Source organism: Kickxella alabastrina, assembly GCF_025024165.1.
Source record: "Kickxella alabastrina strain RSA 675 chromosome Unknown BX661scaffold_16, whole genome shotgun sequence".
NCBI lineage: Eukaryota > Fungi > Kickxellomycota > Kickxellomycetes > Kickxellales > Kickxellaceae > Kickxella > Kickxella alabastrina.
The window spans coordinates 515,123-535,996 of NW_026251487.1; the positions used below are offsets into that span (position 1 = coordinate 515,123).

The following is a 20,874-nucleotide window of genomic DNA, read 5'->3' on the forward strand; positions in this document are numbered from 1 at the left end:
GCACGACTTTCGACTTTCAGCTTTGAACTTTCAACTTGGCGCTGTTCGCAGCTCGTAGCCATCGCTTTCTCGACCTTCTTTGTTAGACAATACACGGCGCTTGTAAATAATCATTATCCTTTCTACTCTCGCGACCTGTCTGGCCCAGCTGTCGGCCTGGCGACTCGAAGGCATTTAGCGCATTCAGATGGGACTAACAATAGCTGCTACATTCGAAAAGCAGGGCATTTACTTTGCCGGAGACACACTCGAGTGTCACATTCGGTTCACCAATGAGTGCTCCACACAGGGGCTCGCTACGGCGGGCCACAGCCGCACCCCATCGAACGAAATGGCGATATCGCGGGCAGTGACGGGGCTGCCTTTCATGGCAACAGGCGGCCCCGCATCAAACCCGACCACCGGTGGGTCTTCTCGCTTGCATCGCGCAAAACAACGAGCAGGACAATAGTGCAATTCGGGGTGTCCGGCGATACGGCTATGCATTGCAGGCAGTCCAGTGGCAGCAGCGCCATGTTCCCCAGCTTGGACGACAGCTCCGAGCACTCTGGCACCCCGCCCTTGCCACCGCTGATAAACGGCATTCGGAGATACAGCACGGCGGTGGGCGCGAGAGACATTGCATCCAGGCCACCCAGTCTGCTGTACAGGCCGGACAGGGGGTCGAGCAGTGGCGGCGACGCAAAGCGGACAAGCCGGGCGAGCGAGCGCGGCGACGGCCCCGGCGCAGGCTCGCTGCAGGCCAGCAGTACAAACGATCTGGGCTGGCGGTGTTTCCGTCGCTCGACGAAGGATCAGCGTACCTGAACAACCCAACATTGCGCTTGGATGAACCAAGGGCATACCGCGGCTCTTCCGGCGCATACGACGAGCAATGGTTGAACCAAAGCGACAAATCACCGGCGGCTTCAAGGGACCAGTCGAGCGTGCAAAGTGGGCGCGACGCGGGTTTGACGATTCAGACCACCAACATCAGGCACCAGTCGCGGCCGAGCACATCCTCTGTGCTGAGCACGCCCACAACGACCATGTCGTCATGGCTCCCCTTTGGCCCAAAGCCCCAGCAGCAGCAGCAACAGCAACTGGGGGTGTTTTCATCACGCAAGCCGACTTGCAGCACGCCCAATGAGGGCCCGCCTAGCGAGACAGGAAGCAGCGGGCTGCTGAGCAGTCTCTGGAGAAACTTGGCCGGAGGGTCCAACCCGCCGTCCCGAAAGGGCACGCGCGCCGGGACACTATCCGAAGAAGACTTTGGCATTGAGCGGTGGCAATAGGCTTTGTCGAGGCGTCCGGAAGCCTTGCGCTCTCAACGGCGTATATCAAGCCCGACCAGCTGGACCTGCTGATGACGCACAGGGGCACGGACTCTACGCTGGGAAAGGGCAAACGGGATCCACCGATCGGCGGAGGTCTGGGCGGCTGGGCGCCCGCCAACGGCGCGGGCCACTCCAGCAGCCGCACGCAAAAGTCGCTTCCCATCCTGATCTCGTCGCCCACGGTTCTTTTCAGCGAGCTCGCGCTGGCGCCGGGCGACTCGCAGACGTATTCGTTAAAGGTACAGCTGCCGGAGTCGCTGCCGCCCTCGTTTCGCGGCCGCGCCGCCTGCATAACCTACGACTTGGTCATTGTCGCCAAGCGCAGCATGCTCGAATCCAGCTCCTACGTCGCTCGCATCCCCTTCCGAGTGCTAGCCCACGTCCGCACGAGCGGCAGTGCCACCACATTCTCGTTCGAGCGGCCGATCCACATGCCGCCAAACAGCTCGCGTCTGACATTCCAAGAGTCCACCTCGGTGATGACGCCGCGCAATGCATCGCCCTCGTTCATGCCAGCGCCGACATGTCGCGCGCGAGCTCAGCCAGCATGGGTAGTCCCGGCGGTGCGGGCACGCACAGGCTGTTGTCTGGCGGTCTGGACAGGATCTACGAGCAGCTAGCAGGATCCGAGTTTCTGCGGTCGCTGCTGCAGGGTATCGACAGTGACATGTTGGCCGACACTCGCAGCGTGCCATCTATCGAATTGGGCGCCAATGCTGAGCGCGCGGCGGTCGGCGCCGAGGCGTCCAAGGCCAACATCCAGGCGATCTGCGGCAGACGCGCGCCAGTGTCTTTTTCGCTATCGCAGGACGAGCGCGCGCTGGCGTCCGTGTGGCTGCCCAAGCGGGCGTACCAGCTGGGCGACATGGTCTCGGGAAAAGTCAATCTGTACAGCGGCTCGATCAACGTGTATCACATCAGTATCTGGCTAGAGAGCGTCGAGGCCATTGGCGGCCAGTTCGCCAGCTACGAGCCGGGCCAAACCGAGGCGCTGACCCGCAAGATTTTTGCCGAACACCACGGGTTTTGTCGCGGAAACAGCACGCTGGGGTTCTCGCTTGCAACGTCGCCGTCGTCAGCCTCCAGCTTTGCGTCGCCATTGTGTCCAATGTGTGGCAGCTGCGCATCGAGCTGATAATCAGCGCGCCGGGGACTCCCGCGTGCGACCTTGTCCTGAGCGAAGTGACGCCCTTCCCGCCCGCCCAGAGCCAGCTGACGTCGCCAAGCCCGTACATCTCCAGAGCGCTGTCACCCCCACGCCGCTTCCTGGGCCAGCGGATCGGCAGACACCAGGAGGAGACGACGCACTAGCGGCGCCGATGCAGTCCCCCCGCCGGTGATGCCCATGTTCGCGGCCGCCGCACTTCATGGCAGTGCGCGTGCCGGCCGTTTGCGCTCTTCAACTATGGCTGGCGGCAGCGGCAGCGGCAGCAGCCTGCACCAGCCGCACCCTCCAATAGTCGTCTCCAGCCCAATCACAGAAACGGCCGATCTGAGCAGAGCCGATCGCCAGCAGCTGCCAGCGGCGCTGAGTCCGCCGCGTTTGCGCAAATCAATAAATCACAACGCGCGCGCAACCCGCCGGAGATACGACTTGGCTCGCGAAGTCCAGGTCCAGACTTTGTCGTGCACCGTTGCGATCCAGATGCACCCGTCGCTGATCAGAACGCACCTGGACGGTCAGAAAGACACTTACACCATTGATCTGACCAAGCGCAGCAACTAGACTGGGCCCACCCTCATTGCTTTTTATTCTCAACCGTAACCCTCGATACTCGATATTCTCTCACACTAATAATTTAATATTTGCGTTTTAACATAAACTCCCTAATTGTCATTAAAAGGAGCAAAGTACCAAGGTTAGACTGGGACAGATGCAAAAACATGTTGATATTGTAACCCTACTCTGCCAGTTCGCCTTCCTCGGACAGCTCGCCGTCCTCCATGCCCAAGTCCATGTCCTGCACTTCGTCGTCATCCTCGTCGGCGTGTTGGCCATGTGGCGCATGCCCCTGCCGCTGTCGGCCCTGCCAGAAGCAAACTCTTGGCGCTGGTTCGCCCTGCCGTCCCTGCCAGGCGTGTATGCAGACGGGCCATGGTGGGAGCCTGCCACCTGAGGCCGCGAGTTATGTCCACCGAATGCACCAGTGGCCTGATGCTCGCCAAAACTGGAGGAGCGATCATGTTGGTAGCGGTGCGGCCTAGCACTCGGCTTGCCCGCAGACGCGTGTGATGGAGCGGATGGGTAGTGGTATGGAGACGGGATGTTCGAGGGTGAAGAACCCACGTACATCGGCGTGCCGGGCCTTGACTGGCGTACGCCGCCGCCGCTGCCGCCGCCAGCATTGCCCAGTGTAGGTGGAGGAGCGAGCGCGGGGAGTCCGATCAGCGACCTGACGCCGTTGATTCGCTCGAGCTCCAGCTGCTCCATCTCCCGAGGCGAGCTGGATCCAAGCATCTGCCGCTCAAACCGCGCCATTGTGGCCTTTTGCGACCCCAGATCAATCGCAGAGGCATTGATATCCTGAAGTCGGGACTTGAGTTGTTCGCGGTACTGCAGTGCCATTCGCTCGTCTCTGGCCAACCGCTCCTTTCTGCTCTTCTCTTCTTCGGCAGTCAGGGGCTGGTTGTTTGCGCCAGCGCTGCTGCCTGTCGCGGAGAGCGAGTCGCGCGTGCCGCGGCTGAGCACCTGGCGCTCTTGGCCTTGAGCTCCTGCAGATGGGCCAGAATGTCGGTGGGCGGCCGCGAGGTGCTGCTCCGCCGACTGCCCTCGCGGGAAACAGAGTTGTGCCGCCGCACGCCCGCTTGCACCAAGGGGGCGTCGCGCCCAACCCCCACCATGCTGCCGGCGCGCGCGTTCTGCTTGAGAATTTTGCGCATGGTGCGTTTGAGAGCTACAAAATGCGTGCGTGGAAAAAAAATTGGATATACACAGAGTGGGTTTAAAACCTTTCATTCGAGTTTAGTTTTCTGCGAGTTGAAAGAAACGAGGTTGATAAAACTGCAAGTGTACATCCAATTAAGCTCAGATGAACGGATAAACACGTGTGCGTTTACCGTGTCATGTCATCTCGCTGTATTGTCCATAATAACAGTGACAACCCGTTCATTGCTTATTATATACCCATCTCTCGCTTCTCACATCTGTCAAGAAAACAGAGAAAAAACAGACACGTAGACCACTGAGGAGATAAAAATGAGAAATATAGGAAATATCATGGGAAAAGGATATAAAAGCGATATAATACATTCGCGCTAGAAAATGAAAAAGTTGTAGCTAAATATTAAAAAAAGGTGGACTGATGCCAAGGATTTACAGCGGGCAGCACAGACAGGGGAATTGATAATTTTATGGTAATCGATCGGATCGAGTGCAACCTCGTCAGCATCTATACGTCACTCATGCCTGCGCGCCATGGAAGAAACACCCCTGCGTACTGTACTGTGTTGTATTGTGTTGGCTGAAAAATCACGCTGCACGTGCTTCAGTCAAGCGCAAGGGAGATCACAAATCACTCACCGACTTGCATCGGCACTTTCTGCTGCTGCTGCTGCTTCTCTCTCGTTAGAGACCAGCGAGCAGTTGCGGCATGGGGTGAAGGAAAGGTGGTTAAGGCGCACAGAATAACAAGTGGCAGCAGCGACGCTCAACCAGCATGGACTAGACAGCGGATCAATTCATCAGACAGGCGGGCATGCATATGTTCACAATTTGTTCAATCGCCTCATCTGTAGACACTACGTACTCGCACTCATATCCAACGGTGAGCAAATGCAAGCTCTTCTCGAATAAAAAAGACAGTACTGGCGCCAAGAGTCAGAACCAATATTCACATACTCGGTCACTCACCAACCTATTACAGCAGATGAGCCTGTTGGGCAACCGCATCAAAGTAGACCGAAGAACGCAATAAATGAAAAAGAGGAAAGGATAACTGAATGCGAATACGCCGTGCGATGAGAGTCGTCGGCGAAAATAAAATATAAGAGAAGAGACAAGAAAGTATAAAAGGAGAGATAAAGAAAAATGACGGGTGGATATATATGCGAGAGGCTGGAGAGGAGAATGTAGTTTTTTTACAGAGGAAGCGAGAGAACAAAAGCGAGCAAAACACACACAAACACACATGCAAGGCAAATGCCTTAGTCAGAATGATCACCTGAGTCCTCGGTATCCGACGATCCGCTTTCCCCGCTAGAGCTCAAGTCGATATTCGATCCCTTGGCGCGACCCGAATTTCCTAAAATGCTTAGTATAAAAACAGTTCAAAAGAATGGGTATGTGAATCAGTACAAGGCAAGCTGTTTGATGGACCTCACATCTTGGAGGCCAGGCACACTTTCCATCAGTGCTGAATGGAAGAAAAAACTTACCGTGCTTGTGGGCTGGCTTCGAAGAGTCCAAACGCTTCAGCTTCTCGTCCAGCTGGCTCATGCGGTGCTGCTCGGCCTCTTCGGGCTTGGGTATGCTGAAGGCTGCACAGGATCGGCGGCTGCAGCCGCTTGGGCCTTTTTTGCAGCGTGCTGTGAGTTGTTGCGCTGGACGGCCTCGCTGGCCGCCTCCTCGCGGTCTAGGACCACATACTCGTACAGCTTGCGCAGAGTGAAGTGGTCGAGCGAGTCGATATCCAACTCGATCTCATCCTCCTCCTCGTTGAGATCGGGGTACGCCGATTTGATGATCATCAGCGCCACGCGCAGCCTGTTGGAGTCCAGGTCCTCAATGCGCGAGCTGAGCGCACGCTTCTGCTCAATGGTTAGCTCGAGAGACTCGATGCTGCCACGGCGACGGCGCCCGCGCCCCCGACCTGAGCCGGTCGGTGTGTGTGACCCGAATGCACCAGCGTCAAAGTCTTCGCGGGCCATGGCAGCAGCTCCGCCGCGCGATCCACGGCCGCGGCCGCGGCCGCGACCCCTGCCCCTGGTGGTCGGCATGGGCGACATGGGCGAGTGCACCGGTGGCGACGTGGCGTATATTGGTGAGGCATTGGCAGAGCCCGGATGGTGGTGCGTCTGGTTGACTGATGCCGACATCGGTGGTGGGGATCGGGTGGTTGACCTGGCAGAGCTCACGCTCGGGCGACGGGGTGTGCTGCGGTGGCGTCCAGTGCTGTCGACGCGCCGGAGCTCCTCAATCTGGCGTGCCATGTTCTGCACCTTCATCTCTAGGTCGCGGATCTCGTCGACATGCGAGGCCTGGCTGGCGGCATCAACGTCAATGTCATCGTCAACACCATAGACATGCTTGTCAAATTCCCTTCGCCGCCTACAGTGGGCGAGTGTGAGAGAACCGCACCGCCCGAGTACGAAGCAGGCGACTGGCTGGAGCCGAATGAGGGGAGCTCGGTCCATTGGAATCAAAGCGTGCCTCCAGGGCGCGGCCAGCCTCGTGAACTGGATGGCCGGCGGGTTGTATGCGTAGCAGTTGCGCAGCATCAGCCGCATGTCCGACTCAAACTCCAGCGGGCTGGCGTACATTTCGCCCTCGAGCTTGGACTTTATGGTTGACAAATCCATGGGCTCTGTGATTACCGAAAAGTAATCGGGGCAGTTCATCGCGACCGGATCGACAGGCTCGAGGAACGGGTAGGTGATATTGAAGTTGGCCTTCTTCAAAAACTCCTTGACCATATTGAGACAGAACTTTAGCTGTGGATCGGCGGTACGCGACTTCTTCCTCTGCATGTTGGGCAGATCGCGGCTGGGTGGTGGGTGCGCGTCGCGCTTCGGCCGGATAGCCGAGGCAGAGTTTGGTGTGCGAGAGCCCGCCTCTAGCATCGCTCGCCGGTTGTGCTCCGCGAGGGCAGTGTCGATGCCAGTAGGCATCTTCTTGAGCTGGCTTTCAAACATGGTCTCAAGATTGGCGGCCATGTTGCCGACGACGACTCGCGGCCGTTATAAATGTAGCAGTTGTTGAACATTAGCCGCAGGTCGTCGCAGAACGCTTGAGTATCTTGGTATTGCCGGAACTTTAGCTTCTTTTCGATCGTGCCCAGATCCATGGGGAATGTGACGATCGTCGGGTAGTCGGGAATATTGAGCGCGACGATATCAACCGGGTTGAGAAACGGGCCTGCGTCGCGGTGCCTTTTAAGGGCGCGGATCATGGCTGTGCAGTACTTGTGCTGCTCCTTGGTCATGATAGACACGGTCTGCATGATCTCCGCGCGCGAGCTGCCGCCGCTGGTGTTATTTCCAAGTCGACTTGGATACATGCATTGGTGTGAAGGCTGAGGGAGGCGACATGGCTTGTTCTTGCGCCGGCGCCAGTGCCGATGCTGGGGTGTATACTTGAACTGGGAGGGGGACCGAGACTGAGATTGGCTCTGTTTTGGCTCTGAAACCGGGGCTGACACAACTACAGGGGCCGACTCTACTTGCAGAGCTGGCTCTGAAACCGAAGCTGGTACAGATCCCAGTACTGGGTCTACAGTGGAGCTGGCTTTGGTTTAGAGAAGGCACTACCTCTGATGCGGTGCAAGTACAGGTGCTACTTCCGGCTCGGGAGCTGGTGCCAGCACTGGCTCTGTCGCTGCCTCTGGAATTGATCTGAAATGGCGACCGTAGGGGAGCTGCAACTTCGACCAGAACGGGAGCGGGTGCGGGTGCAACTGGCTCTGAGGGCTCCAAAGCAAAAGGCAATGGTAGTGTGTCAGACACAGTGACTGCCAGAGTGGGATCAGCAGGTTGATCGTCGGTATCCATGGGCACCCATTGCTGCTCCAGTTGTTCGGATTTCTCCGGCTGATCTTCCATTTGCGCATGCGCTTAGGAGACGGTTCCTCGCTATCGAATGGTGTGTCTCTGTTGGTGCTGGGTGGCCGTTTGTCTTCGCAGTGCTGATGATCTCGGTCATACTGATTTCTGTAACATTTTCTGCTCATAAGGCTGCTCTGGTGCGTCGGGCCGCAATTCGCTGGGAACGTCGGCCACGACAGGCTTTGGGCAATCGGCCTGGGCTGCGGCAATTTTATCCGGAGACGAGACGACCATCTTACATTGGCGCCGCTATCCGTGTGTGGGCCATCGCTCGCCATCATGCCCGAATGTGTGGTTGTTTTGGTAGTGGCTTTTTTAGCAACGGGTGAACGGTTTGGACTTGTGTATATGTAATCAAATGAGGGTGCGCGTCTAAAAGCAGAAAAGTAAAAGGGCGTGGACAATAAAAAACAGCGATCCAGGCAGTTAGTGTAATGGTTTAACTTGCAGATGGCTGAGTTACGTGATAACCACAAAAAGTAATATGAATAGAGGATGCAGAGCGCAGAGTCAAGGTATAATGATAGTGGTGACGAATGATAAAATACAGGTTGCGGACAACAATGGAAGGGTGTGTTTAAAAGAGCGAAAAGGGGTGAAATTAATTTTTAAAAATATTTTTTACTGAAATGAAAAGGAAAATTAACCTAGCGTGACAGCGACCTGCAGTAAGATAGCGTGACAGCACAAAACAGAGAGTAAACAAGCGCAAATGACAAAGCAAACAAACACGGGGTAAAGTGAGAGCAGCTTGGCATTTACGCGTGTTCTGTTCCGCGCTGCTACCCAGCGCATTCAAGGATCAAAATGAGCATAAAGCAAATGCGAGCGATTAACTTACCAGTAAAGTGTGATGAGCGCTTGCGGGGGTATAAAAGTTACCGTGGTTGCACACGCGTAGTAACGTGTGTGTGTTGCTTGCGTGTTAATTCCAAAAGTGCGGAGAAAGCGATGTGAGACGCCCAGCACGCGTGCCTGTAGAAATGTGGGGTGCAGAAAATAAAAATAAAATAAAAAGAGAAAAATAGCTCTGATGGCTCAACCACAACGACAAAAAAATCGAGGCCGCAACAAATACACAGAACCGCTAGCCGAGAGGGATATGGGGTCCAGTGACAAGAGGGGCAATGTGAGCCTGAGAAAAGGAACCAATTACAGGCGGAAAATGAAAAGTCGCGTGAGGCAAAACCTGGTTGGAAGAGGGGGAGGGCAAAACAAAAAAAGAAAATGTGATGAGAAAAAAGTAGAGAAGAAAATGCCACTTTTTTCCAGACCGATTCTCTTTTGTGCCGGACAAGGTGGCTTTTTAGCGGAATATGGATGGGCGAGTAATGAGCGAAGAAAAAACTATTTTCCACCCTCTTTTCTGCGTTCTTGCCTTTTTCCAGACGGAAGATATGACATGTTTGCCATGGCGGCTCGGTGAAGGCCGCACTTTTGCGTTTATTCTTTTTCCCCTTTTCCGCGTGAAAATTTTATATTTTCCATTTGCTTCTCTTGCGAACGCGCGTTGACAACAACAATGCCTTTTTCTTTTGTCCACCGCTGCTCCTGCCACCGGCTCGACGAGCTGCGGCGCCAGTAATCTTTTTTATTTTTGGGTGTACCCCCAATATCGCGACCGCTTTACGCGTTGTGATTGGCTGCTATTGCAACTGATTTGCAGCCGCCCAAATGCGTTGACGTGAGGTGATTGGCTGGAGGAGCATTGCACTTCTTTTGTCAAATTACACTCTGATCATACAATAAAAGAATGCGTTCTGGCTCAGCTCGCATTGTTGATGTGTATGCGCGGGAAGAAAAATCAATTTTTTTTATTGCTTTGGCCAGATTACCAACTTTTATCTTTTTTTGTTCCTTTGAATTTATGCAAATTGAAACATATTATATTTATATTTTCCCTCTATTTTATAGCTACAGCAGCCTGGTGCGAAAGCTCTGATTTACTCGCTTCTACACAAAAGACAAACCACCGTTCCAACTCTTTTTTACACAAGCACAACGATGGCCGAGCATTTGGCTTCGATTTTTGGAACTGAAAAGGACAAGGTCCACTGTTCGTTCTACCACAAGATAGGGTCATGCCGGCATGGCGACCGGTGTTCGCGGCGTCATGTCAAGCCCACATACTCGCAGACGATGCTTGTGTCCAACATGTACAAGAACCCGTCGCTAAAGCCCGACTGCACACTATCTGACGAAGAGATCCAGCACGGCTTTGAGGACTTTTACGAGGACATGTTTCTCGAGCTGGCCAAATACGGTGAGATCGAGGAGCTCAAAATTTGTGACAATGTAGGCGACCACCTGCTGGGAAACGTATATGTGAAGTATCGCCGGGAGGATGATGCCCAAAAGGCCGTCGACTCGCTGAACAACCGGTACTATGGAGGGCTTCCCGTTTGGGCGAGCTTTCGCCCGTCACTGATTTCCGCGAGGCGTGTGTCGCCAGTACGACAGCGGCGAGTGTAATCGCGGAGGATACTGAACTTTATGCACATCCGCAAGCCCGCTCGCACTCTTGTGCGCGCGCTGTTTGACGGCCAGGATCTGACTGTGCGCGAGATGCGCCGTGTGGAGAGGGAAAAGCGTCGCACTCGCGAGCCGCCATTGCCGTGGCGTCTTATACCCGGTGCCGTGATCCCTCGAGATCGTGCACGCCGTCTCCCGCTCGAAGCCCTAGAAACCGCCGGTCCAAAAGCCCTGTGCGGTTTTAGTGACCTAATTACTCGCTCGTGCCTAATAATGGACTATGCCTTTCGTGTTTTTTTGTAGGGTGATTGTTATTTTTTATAGTTGTCCGCCGCTCGAAACATGTCGCACTTGTTCATTTGGTAATCGCCGCTTAAGATACATATAAAAAGTAACGTAAAACAAATGCCAAATAGCTTTTGCTTTTGCTTACAAAAAGGGATGGCCAATAACAATGAAACTCATATATAGCGGGTATAGGCGTTTTTCATTGCGCATATGTAGCATGAAGGCTGAAAATAATATATATCAGGAATATTTATAGGCCAAATAATGTAGTCATTGTTGTATCTTGTTTTTTTATGTAACTGTACCTTTTTAACATATTATACACGAGTTAAATTCAATTTTTTATTGGTGACAATACTTGTTTTATTTTTGTAAACTAAATAAAAACTTTACTACACAATTTATATTATTAATTTATTAGGGTTTTTTTATATAAAAAGTCATGATGGGCGTATCTGAAGCTGTTAACTTCACCTTGAATTTCATTTTTTTCCTGATAATTCTTTATATATTTTTTGAAATTGAAGACTTGTTTCATCATTACTTGATGCTGTCGTTTTACTTGTTCGTTGTCAACAATTATGCCCGTTGCTGAGTCTTCCCAATAGTCTTGCTTACCAAAATTTGCGCAATTGGTTTGTTACCACTGCATTATAATAATGAAGCTCATAATCGACTTCGTTTTTAATACGATAAACCCATGCAGGTAATGCTTTTGTATTAGTAGAGGTTTCCTTTTCTTCCTTTTTTTTCATGTCAACAATGTATTCTATATACTCACTCAGGTCCTCGAATGTTGTGTCACTATCAACCGTGAATTTTTTGTTAGCTTTAATGTCGTTATAATGGTCATAGAATGGGGATTTTTGTTTATCTGCTAAAAATTGTATCTTGAGGTTCCAAGGGTCTTGAGCCTGTTGACGATGTTAAATGCATGACGCGCAGAGATGAGGTTGTTCTGTTATAATGGCGATATAAGCAATAAAAATAATGAATAGGTAATGGTATATAATATAGATTATGTTTGAGTGAGCAATTGTGATGGATAAAACAAAAAAGAGGAAGGAGTGAAGGAAGGAAGAGGAACATGCCGGCCTTTAAATAATTTTCAATGGACCATCTGTTTTTTAATTATATTATTTATGTTTGGTTAATGATTTGCATTTGCTCGAGAGTAATCATCATCTTGTGAGCTGGTTTGGTGGAGGGTGATTTTATCGAGAATTTTATTTTTGCATTTTATAAAGCGCGAAACAGACAAAAGTAAATAGAAGAAAACAATGAATTGCTATTTATATACCTGTGCATATGTATGTGCCAAAAACACTTTAAAGTCTCGCATGGCACGTGTTGTGCAAGTTTTATTTATAACTTTGTAAAGTGCTGTCGCCAGCCCATTTGCTACGCTCCTCAGTGTTTATTGCACGAATTTCAAGTTTTTGCTTGCGCGCATTTCGGGAGTATCAGTCTGCTGTTGCGACGTGTTCTATCGCTACTGAATACATAGATAATTGATACTGGATGGTAACTTGTGCATGTGTAAATATATAAAAGTAAGTTTATTATTCCTATAACAATAAACATGCTCTGAAAGACGCCCTAGTTGACAAATGCCGACAGGTTGTTCAGGCGAACGATATCGGTATTCTTGCGCTTCGGGCGATTGGGCCCGCCCTTCTTGCCCGCGCGCGAAATTACCAAGTTAATCTTCTGAACGTCACCAGGGTGGATGTAGATGCAGTTAGTGCCAAATGAGCAGTTCGGGAATGCCCGGCATGTCTGCGACGGGTGCGCATACTTGCAGTTGCGGTTGCTGCAGCTGGGCCAGAACCGACACCGCCGCTTGGCAGAAGCCCTTGCAGGCGCCTGCTGGCTGGGCTCTGCTGCCAAATCGGCACTCTTAATCTCGGGCGACTCGGTCTGCGTGTCATGCTCGCTGGACTTTTCTGTGCCCGATGTGCTCTCGGAGACACTGCAGTGGGTGCTCTGGGTGGAAATGGTCGACCTGCGGTGCCGAGACTCGTTGATGCTGCTGCTGCTGCTGGCGATGCTGCTGACAGTGGATTGCCTGAGCGCCTGCGTTTGAGCAATAGTCGCATCGAACTCAGAAATATAATCGGATTTTGTGCGATTTTCGTTAGTATCAATAGCTGACGCGAACCCTCACTGACTGACTGCCTGAGCGAGGCAAGCGAATTGGCATCTGCGTCAGCAGATACCCTGTGTTGCCTGCCAGGGACGAACACCCTTGCCTGAGCACTGAGGGTCGAGCTGCGCGGCTGGTCGAAAGCAGCCGAGGTCACGCTGTTTCCCAGTTCAAAACTGAGGTATCTTCGGCTGCCGCGGGCTTGGCAGCTATGACTGTGTTGTTCGAGCTTGCAGAGCAGCCACAGCCCATCGCGCTTGTGCCCGAAATCAGAATCTGGCTGTGGTCGATATCATTGGCTTTGTTGTCGATTCCGCTAGCAGCGACTTCATGGAGAGCCTGCTCGTCAGCCAGCAGAATGCTGGCCGGAGTTGCAGGCAGAACCCCCGGTTCAATCGCATCGTTAATCTCGGAAATGCAGCTGGCGCGAGGTGTAGCTGAGGCCAACTCTGACGGCAAAGTGATATTGTCACTCTCGGTCGGCTCAGGGATGCCCGAGTCGCTGGCGTACGAGTCCATGCTCGAGTCCTCCGAATCCGATGAATCACTTGGCACGACAGTCATAAAGTGCTCTGCGATAGCAAGCGGCGAGCCGACAACAGATCTGTCCACCGAGTGCTGCGCCATGAAGCTGGAGCACTCTGTGCGGCCAATATACGAGCGGGCAAACTCATTCGGGTTGGTGGCATAGCGAGTGCGAATGGCCGACGCATTTAGCAACGGCTGCGACTCGTCAGTGGTTGCATATACATGTGGTACATCGATGATACCCGTGACTACAGTATTTACTACGGCTTCTCGTCGGCTACAGCGGTCGTAAAGGCGAGATCCGAAATGTGTGGTTAGCAAATCATGAGCATGCTTTCTTTTTATTGCATTAACATAACTACAAATAATGTGGATATGAGGCTTTGCCAACACAAAAAATAGAGGCACAAGTGCCAAGCAGCACCCAGGAAAGAGCGCCACAGTACACGTGGGTTTCACCTGGTGTTCTCGTCAAAACAATCTTGCTGTGCGTGCTTATTAAATGTTGGCCTTTCAGGACCCGCGAGCAAATGTAAGCAGTGTCTTAGTACGCCCGTTAAATACAAAAATAGGTGCTTACCATTATGTAAAGAGTCGTTTGTTGGTTGCGCTGGCGCCAAGCGACATAGGTGAGCACCGCAATCGTGGTGAGGGCCAGCCCTCCGATGCATATGGCGGCAATCAACTCTTCGGAATACATGTTTGGCGTTTGAGTTTCTGTAGTTGGGGAAAAATAAACCGAGTCTGTGTGCAGATAAATGAGTGAATGAATGCAAGCAAAGTGTCCAAGTGTAAATGCGAAAATGCTAAGAAAAAAGTTTGTCGGAGTAAAAGACTGCAAAAAATAGGTTGGGGAAACGAAAAAAATATGTGCAAAGTGCCTGGAATATGAATTTATTCTTATGGCTTTTATAAATTTAGGTGACAGCCAAAAATTGCTGTGTAAAATAAGACGTGCTAAGAAAATAATAATCCAAGAAGTTTAAAATAATTTTTTTTGAAAAAAGAAGAAAAGGAAGAAAAAGCAAAGTGTTGAGGCCAAAATGGACGCGGTTTGAAGACAACAAAAAATTGCGAGAAAAAAAAGGACAGCCCAGGCCCAGATTTCTCGCTTCAAAAAATTGTGACAATACAGAAAGTGTCCGAAATAGTGATATTCATGTTCAAAAGCCCGCAGCGGTACTGCAGGTTTCAAGGGGTTCAACAACCCGCAAAAAAAACCCCTTTTTAAGCCTTTGTGACAATTGTGTCGCAAAAAATGGAGCAAGTTGAATTTGATGCACAAAAGGTAATCAAACTGACACAATTCCTTTGAAAAACCCCAGTGCCAACATAATCAGGCTTTTGTACACATACAATGCGCCAATGTAAATATACACTGAAGTAAATAGTGAAACTACAAATATCTAATAAAATTTGAATATCCTGAAAATCGACTTATTTTCCATCTAGATTGCATAGCAACCCGGTATGTGCTTAAAACTAGAGGCAATAAATAGCCACTATAGTTAAAGATATTAATCATTACGCTACTTGCAAAGAAAATCTTGGGATTGGGCTTTGGCTTGGGCAAAATCTCGGGCAAAGTCTCGGGGGTTGCTGTAGACTCGGGTTCAGCTGACTCAACAGTGCCTTTCAGCGCAAAAAAACAGGAAGGCCGCTCCCCTGTAAGCAGGGAATTGAAGATGATGCAAAGTTAAGCACTGCAGCCATTTCACGATTCCACTTCCGTCTGCCTGATGGCACTTTTTTCGCCGTCCTTAATTTGCGATTCAAAGTTGTTTACGCACTACCTTTTGATAAAGTGTTAAGCGTAAACAAAATATCAAAGTTTTCTCAAAGTTTGGGGATTTGTTAGTGTAGTTTTGTGACCGTTGCCGCGGGCTGGCTGCTGCTACTGCTACTACTGCTATTCTGGAGCAGCAGCAAAAGTAAACAAAAGACAAGCTGATTGTGGTTTTGATGGTGATTGTGATTTTGCGTTTGTGTTTGCGTTCCACAACAGAAAAAATAAACAAATTTTTTTAAGACGCAGCCTTTCTCTTTTTGCGTGGCGCCACAGTGCCATTCTCTGCGGCCTTGGTCTTTGACGCTCTGGGCTTGGGCTTAGGCTTGGCGGCGGCGATCAAGGCGTCGTTCTCAACGTCGTCGCTGGATTTATTATCGTTGTCGTCGTCCTCAGCGCCGTCGTAGACTGCTCCCTCGTCATCATCAATAACATCCTCAGTGTCGGGCTTCAAGCTGGATAACGCAGCAGCCTGCACATTATTGACCGAAGACACGCCGGCGATGGGCTGGAAAGCGACCGGGTGGTTGGTCTTCTTGTACTCACGCGTGAACGCAGACTTGACTGTGTCGGGATTTTCTTGAGTATCGCCTCGCCATCCAAATGCAGCTCCAGCATGGCATCCCAGTGGTCCTTCGTAAGATAGTAGTGGTCCATGATGGCAACAACGTCGGGAATACCAGAGGCTCCCTGGTTGACTAGTGGCTGAACCAGCTCCGGGACCATCGCCGGGATGTAAGACTGGCGGATCTCTGTTTTATCGGCCGACACGCGCAGCCGCATATGGCTCTGCACATCCTTCAAGTAGCGCGACAGTTTTCCAGCCTTTGAGTTCTGGCCGAGCCAGCCAGGGAAGCGATACATGCCTTCGTGCGCGCCGCGCACATGGAATGCCGGGCCGACGCACGACAGCGCAGAGTGCAGCGGCATCAGACCCCATTGCTGCGAGCCGCGCAGCTTGGTCTCAACAATGTCGGCCTCTGCAATAAAATCGGCTGCATTACTCAGGCAGTCGAGCGTCTCAAGGGCATTGGACGCCCGCCGGGCCTGTTGTCAATATAGTTCTCCTGCACAAACAGCGGGATGATTGAAAAGTCATTGTAGTACAGATCCAGCTTGTCCGAGAACGACAGGGATGCGTTCTCGCCACGGTTCATAAACTTGCCAATGACGTCGAACGGCCCGATGGCAACCTCCTTGCGGTTGAGCGTGGTGAATGCCTTGCTTTGCAGGTACGACATTGAGCTGCTGCTCAGCGCGTAGCTAGACATCAGATTTATAATCTGGCGGATGTCGTTGTGCGTGGACTGCACCATCTGCACCAGGGCATTCGGTTCCAGACGCAGGTTCTCGCGGAACGCAATAGTGCTAGACGCGCGCGCATCTGTTGCTCGGTCGGGCGGCGGAAGCGCATGTCCTCGCAGTGGTTGGCCAGCGAGCGGACCTTTGGCGACATGCGGTCATTGCAGATGCAGATTATCGGTACGCGGGAGCGCTTGATGATTTGAATCAGCTCAGCGCTGCCACCGCGGTCACCGCCAGACATGCCATCAACCTCGTCCATAATAACCAGCAACTTCTTGGCACCACTGGTTGATACCGAGCCTAGCACGTCCTTGTCGTCCTCGTTGTGCTGCTGTTCCTCGAGGCGCTTGAGCGAGTGCTTGTCAAACTCTAGCACGCTACGGTTTCCAACAGCGGGGCCAAGAAGCTCCTTCAGTGAGCTCTTGCTGCGCGTCTCAGACGCGTTGAGTTCGAGGACATCAAAGCCCGCGAGCTTAGCCACAAGGTGCGCTGTAGTCGTCTTGCCGATCCCGGGAGGCCCCGAGATCACACAGCGCGCTTCTCAGGAATCGTGCCCGACGCCCACCAGCTGAGCCATCTCAAAATCTCCTGCGCGCTGGTTTTGTGGCCGCACAAGTCCTTGAGCTTGGTAGGCTTGTACTTTTCAGTCCAAAGCTCGGACTGAACAGCGGCAGAAGATCCTGGCATGGTATTGGGCTGCGGCCTGACCGCTGGCTCGGCCCTCGGCTCAGCGGCAGGCGCTGGTGACTTAGAATCGGACTTTGATTCAACTGCAAGCGCTGGCGCTGATGCAGATGCAGGCGCAGATGCAGGCGCAGGTTCATGAACAGGGGCAGGCTTTGATTCAATTGTGGGCGAGGGCACTGCTACCGAAGCTGCTGCCTTGGGCTCGGCTTTGGCGCCGAAGTCGACACAATCTCAAGCTCGGAATCATCCTCGAGCTCCTCTGCCTGCGCCGGCTGTGCTGTCTCTGCCGAATCTGCCGTTCGGCAACCTCTCTGTGCTTGGAGCTGCGGATCATTGCAATAAGATCGTGCTCGTAGAGACAGAGCGTCTTCATGGTCTTCGCCTTCTTCACCTTGCTCGATCCAGGCTCATCTCCAACCACCAGGTACGACGTCTTGCCACTAACAGCCGAAGTGACCTGCCGCCAAATGATTTGATCAAGTCGGTGATCTGTTCGCGCGTCATATCTCCAAACTCGCCGGTGACAACAAACTTCAGCCCCTCAAGGCAGTTGGGAATGCCGTCGGGAAGATTTGTCAAGCCGGCTCCACCGCCAGAGCCCTTGCCCATGGCATGCTGCGCATAGTTGAACTTTTTGGGTGCAACGTCGGGAAGCTCGCTGGCAGGAAATCCATATTCCTTTTTCGCATCCACCTTCATGGCCTCGGAGACCGGGGCGGCCTTCGGCTTGGGTTTGGCCCTGGGCTTGGGTGCAGCCTTGGCCTTGGGAGTGCTGTTGCGCGCGATTCGTTAAAGAAATCAGTCGGGTCAATATCGCTGTCCGTATCCGACTCCAAAGTCTTGCGCTTTCTACGGGTGGAAAAAACATTGACATTAATCAAATGTGCAAGCGTCAAACTTTTTTTATGTATCAGCTATGGATGTTGCGTAAATGACAGACATACGACATTATTCTGCTGATTGTGTTTACCTTGCTGTGGTGGTGGTGGAGCGAGGCATTATTGTTATGCTGTTCTGCTGCTGTGCTTTAATACTATTATTATGTATGTTGAAGGGCGAAATGAAGTGGAGAAATAGAATCAAGTATAGAATGTGCGGCAAATGAGAAATATACAAAAATAAAACAAAAATAATTGTGTTGAATTTAACGCAGGACTGCGAAAAGAGAAAAGAGTGAAACCCCGAAAAGGCATGTGTTTTGTGGGTTTGCTTTTTTTCTTTTCTTTCTTCCGCAGCTTCTTTATTTTTAAATAGCGCGTTCGCGCCTAACATGTGTTTTCGACTCGACACAATACATTATTCGAATCGATACTTGGCCCGAGCCGCTGCCAGAGATCAGAGGTGAATAAAAAATCAACAAAGATTAAATAAAAAGTTCGAGCGGTAAGCAAGATCGATCAACTGCCGCATAATAAAATTGGACCCATCTCATCTCGTCCTTTATCTTTTTCCAACTATTTTCCAACTATTTTTCAATATCTTTAACAGCCCACTCACCGATCCACCCAAATAAACACATCAGTGCACTCGTATGGCTTACTGGTCGGCATCTGTAATCAATTTTGCTGGCAGCAGCAGAGGCATCAATGGGCTGCGCACTCGAGCGATCTGCCGCGCCTGGGCATCATCAACCACCGGCGCACATGATCCGATGTTGCTTCGCCCAGCAAGGGCTTGACACAGAAAAGGCCAGCAGCATCAGCAAGACAAAATCAGGACGCAAGCACTTGGTGTTTAATAACCGTACTGGGCCATCGCTGCAGCACTTTTTGGCGCAGCCTCTGGGCGCAAAGTCGTCCAAGCCAGCGCCGTCGAGCCTGAGGACATTCCATACATGGCTGTATCTGACTGGGGTGAGGGCCGCAAGTACTATGTTGAGGTGTATGGCTGCCAGATGAACGTCAATGACACGGAGATCCTGATGTCTGTGCTGAACAAGGCCGGGTACCAGCGCACAATGGAGCTCGAAGATTCTGATGTGATTTTCCTAATGACATGCGCGATCCGCGAAAAGGCTGAGGACCGCATCTGGAACCGACTGGCGCACCTAAAGTCGCTGAAGACTAAGGCACGGCCAGACCGGCCTCCGATGGTCGGCGTACTTGGATGCATGGCAGAGCGGCTGAAGGAGAAGCTCCTCGAGTCAGACCGCCTGGTTGACGTGGTCTGCGGTCCCGACGCATACCGGTCGCTGCCACGGCTGCTGTCGCTGCGGGCAATGTCCGCCGATGGAGTGGCAACGTCATGCTGTCTGCCGATGAGACATATGCGGATATCACGCCGGTGCGGCTCGACGAGAACAAGATCAGCGTCCATTTGAGCGTCATGCGCGGCTGCAACAATATGTGCAGCTTCTGCATTGTGCCATTCACACGCGGGACAGAGCGCAGCCGCAACATCGACTCGATCGTCGACGAGGTGCGGCGCCTCAGCAAGCAGGGCATCCGCGAGGTCACGCTGCTAGGCCAGAACGTCAACTCGTACCGCGACACCAGCGACAGCGCCGTCTTTGCCGTGCCAGATTCTGAGTCCAGCTCTGGGTCTGGCTCCAGCCTGAGCCGAGGCTTTAACACCATCTACAAACGCAAGGACGGCGGGCGTCGCTTTGCTGAGCTGCTGCACCGCGTTGCACAGGTCGATCCCGAGATGCGCGTGCGGTTCACGTCGCCGCACCCGAAGGACTTCCCCGACGAGCTTATTCAGGTTATCCGTGACTGCCCCAACGTCTGCCGCAACATCCACCTGCCACTGCAGTCGGGCAGCACGTCGTGCCTGCAGCGCATGCGCCGCGGTTACTCGCGCGAGGCGTTTCTCGCGCTGGCGCACCACATCCGCAGCGTCATACCCGATGTGACGTTCAGCACCGACGTCATTGCCGGGTTCTGCGGCGAAACCGAGGCCGAGCACCGCGACACGGTTGAGTTGATGCAGGCCGTGGGCTTCGACACGGCGTTCATGTTTGCGTACAGCATGCGCGAGCGCACCCACGCGCACCGCAAGTTCCAAGATGACGTGGCAGCCGACGTTAAGGGTCGGCGGCTGGAGGAGATCATCACTGCGTTCCACGCGACGGCCAAGGCGAAGAACCAGCTGCTGGTCGGCTCGCAGGGCCTGGTGCTGTACGAGGGCTTGACTAAGAAGCATGGCCGGCCGTTCGGCTCGGACGACTACGGACACAAGGTCTTTTTGACCACGCCGCCGACAATGAGCCTTCGCCCTGGCGACTACGTGCGCGTGCGCATCGATGCCGCCACGTCAGCGTCGCTGTCTGCGACCGCGATTGAGCCGACAACGCTGGTTCGCTACTACAGTGAGTACCCACAGATCAACGCCGGCCAGCAGCAGCTGTTGTTCAATGGCTCAGGCAGCGGGCTGGAGATTGGCATTGGCGCCAACTCCGACCTTGCAGCTGCGCACAATGCGACCACTTCTGTGCCTAAAGCGTTGCATATCGAGCGAGCGTCGCTTTAATTTCTATTAACGAAAACACGCGCACAGGCAATTTATTTTCCATTATTTTTTTCCTTCGGTGTTGCATATTGCCAATGCGTCGTCATTCTCCACACACGGCTCATTTCAAAACAGCA

The 20,874-nt window shown here is 52.5% G+C and overlaps 6 protein-coding genes across 6 annotated transcripts; 3 read left to right on the plus strand and 3 right to left on the minus strand.

Moving 5' to 3' along the window:
* Positions 1–2,109: 2,109 nt before the first annotated feature.
* On the plus strand, positions 2,110–2,406 carry BX661DRAFT_124574 (uncharacterized protein; the record flags this gene model as incomplete). Its single annotated transcript, XM_051532434.1, has 1 exon — positions 2,110–2,406. A coding segment is annotated over one exon (297 nt), but the record flags the coding sequence as incomplete, so codon positions are not given.
* Positions 2,407–3,217: 811 nt separating this feature from the next.
* Positions 3,218–8,353, minus strand: BX661DRAFT_199414 (uncharacterized protein; the record flags this gene model as incomplete). Its single annotated transcript, XM_051538324.1, has 13 exons — positions 3,218–3,359; positions 3,407–3,961; positions 4,006–4,210; positions 5,477–5,557; positions 5,691–5,775; positions 5,799–6,582; positions 6,613–7,155; positions 7,197–7,490; positions 7,522–7,653; positions 7,694–7,743; positions 7,802–8,120; positions 8,188–8,255; positions 8,315–8,353. 13 exons carry the CDS (start codon positions 8,351–8,353, stop codon positions 3,218–3,220), a joined length of 3,297 nt encoding a protein of 1,098 aa, XP_051390676.1.
* A 1,726-nt stretch (positions 8,354–10,079) lies between these two features.
* Positions 10,080–10,792, plus strand: BX661DRAFT_199415 (uncharacterized protein; the record flags this gene model as incomplete). Its single annotated transcript, XM_051538325.1, has 3 exons — positions 10,080–10,519; positions 10,556–10,690; positions 10,726–10,792. 3 exons carry the CDS (start codon positions 10,080–10,082, stop codon positions 10,790–10,792), a joined length of 642 nt encoding a protein of 213 aa, XP_051390677.1.
* Positions 10,793–12,373: 1,581 nt separating this feature from the next.
* BX661DRAFT_184879 (uncharacterized protein) lies at positions 12,374–14,596 on the minus strand. Its single transcript, XM_051536616.1, is given in 4 exon segments — positions 12,374–12,985; positions 12,997–13,106; positions 13,139–13,769; positions 14,074–14,596. 4 exon segments carry the CDS (start codon positions 14,207–14,209, stop codon positions 12,435–12,437), a joined length of 1,428 nt encoding a protein of 475 aa, XP_051390678.1. The 5' UTR covers positions 14,210–14,596; the 3' UTR covers positions 12,374–12,434.
* An 865-nt stretch (positions 14,597–15,461) lies between these two features.
* Positions 15,462–18,461, minus strand: BX661DRAFT_184881 (uncharacterized protein). The gene is given in 8 exon segments (XM_051536617.1): positions 15,462–15,854; positions 15,965–16,342; positions 16,369–16,644; positions 16,740–17,099; positions 17,132–17,488; positions 17,515–17,559; positions 17,595–17,727; positions 17,745–18,461. The coding sequence occupies 8 exon segments, from the start codon at positions 17,984–17,986 to the stop codon at positions 15,534–15,536; spliced, it is 2,112 nt and encodes a 703-aa protein (XP_051390679.1). The 5' UTR covers positions 17,987–18,461; the 3' UTR covers positions 15,462–15,533.
* An 80-nt stretch (positions 18,462–18,541) lies between these two features.
* On the plus strand, positions 18,542–20,874 carry BX661DRAFT_184882 (uncharacterized protein). The gene is given in 4 exon segments (XM_051536618.1): positions 18,542–18,940; positions 18,981–19,079; positions 19,094–19,507; positions 19,522–20,874. 4 exon segments carry the CDS (start codon positions 18,819–18,821, stop codon positions 20,756–20,758), a joined length of 1,872 nt encoding a protein of 623 aa, XP_051390680.1. The 5' UTR covers positions 18,542–18,818; the 3' UTR covers positions 20,759–20,874.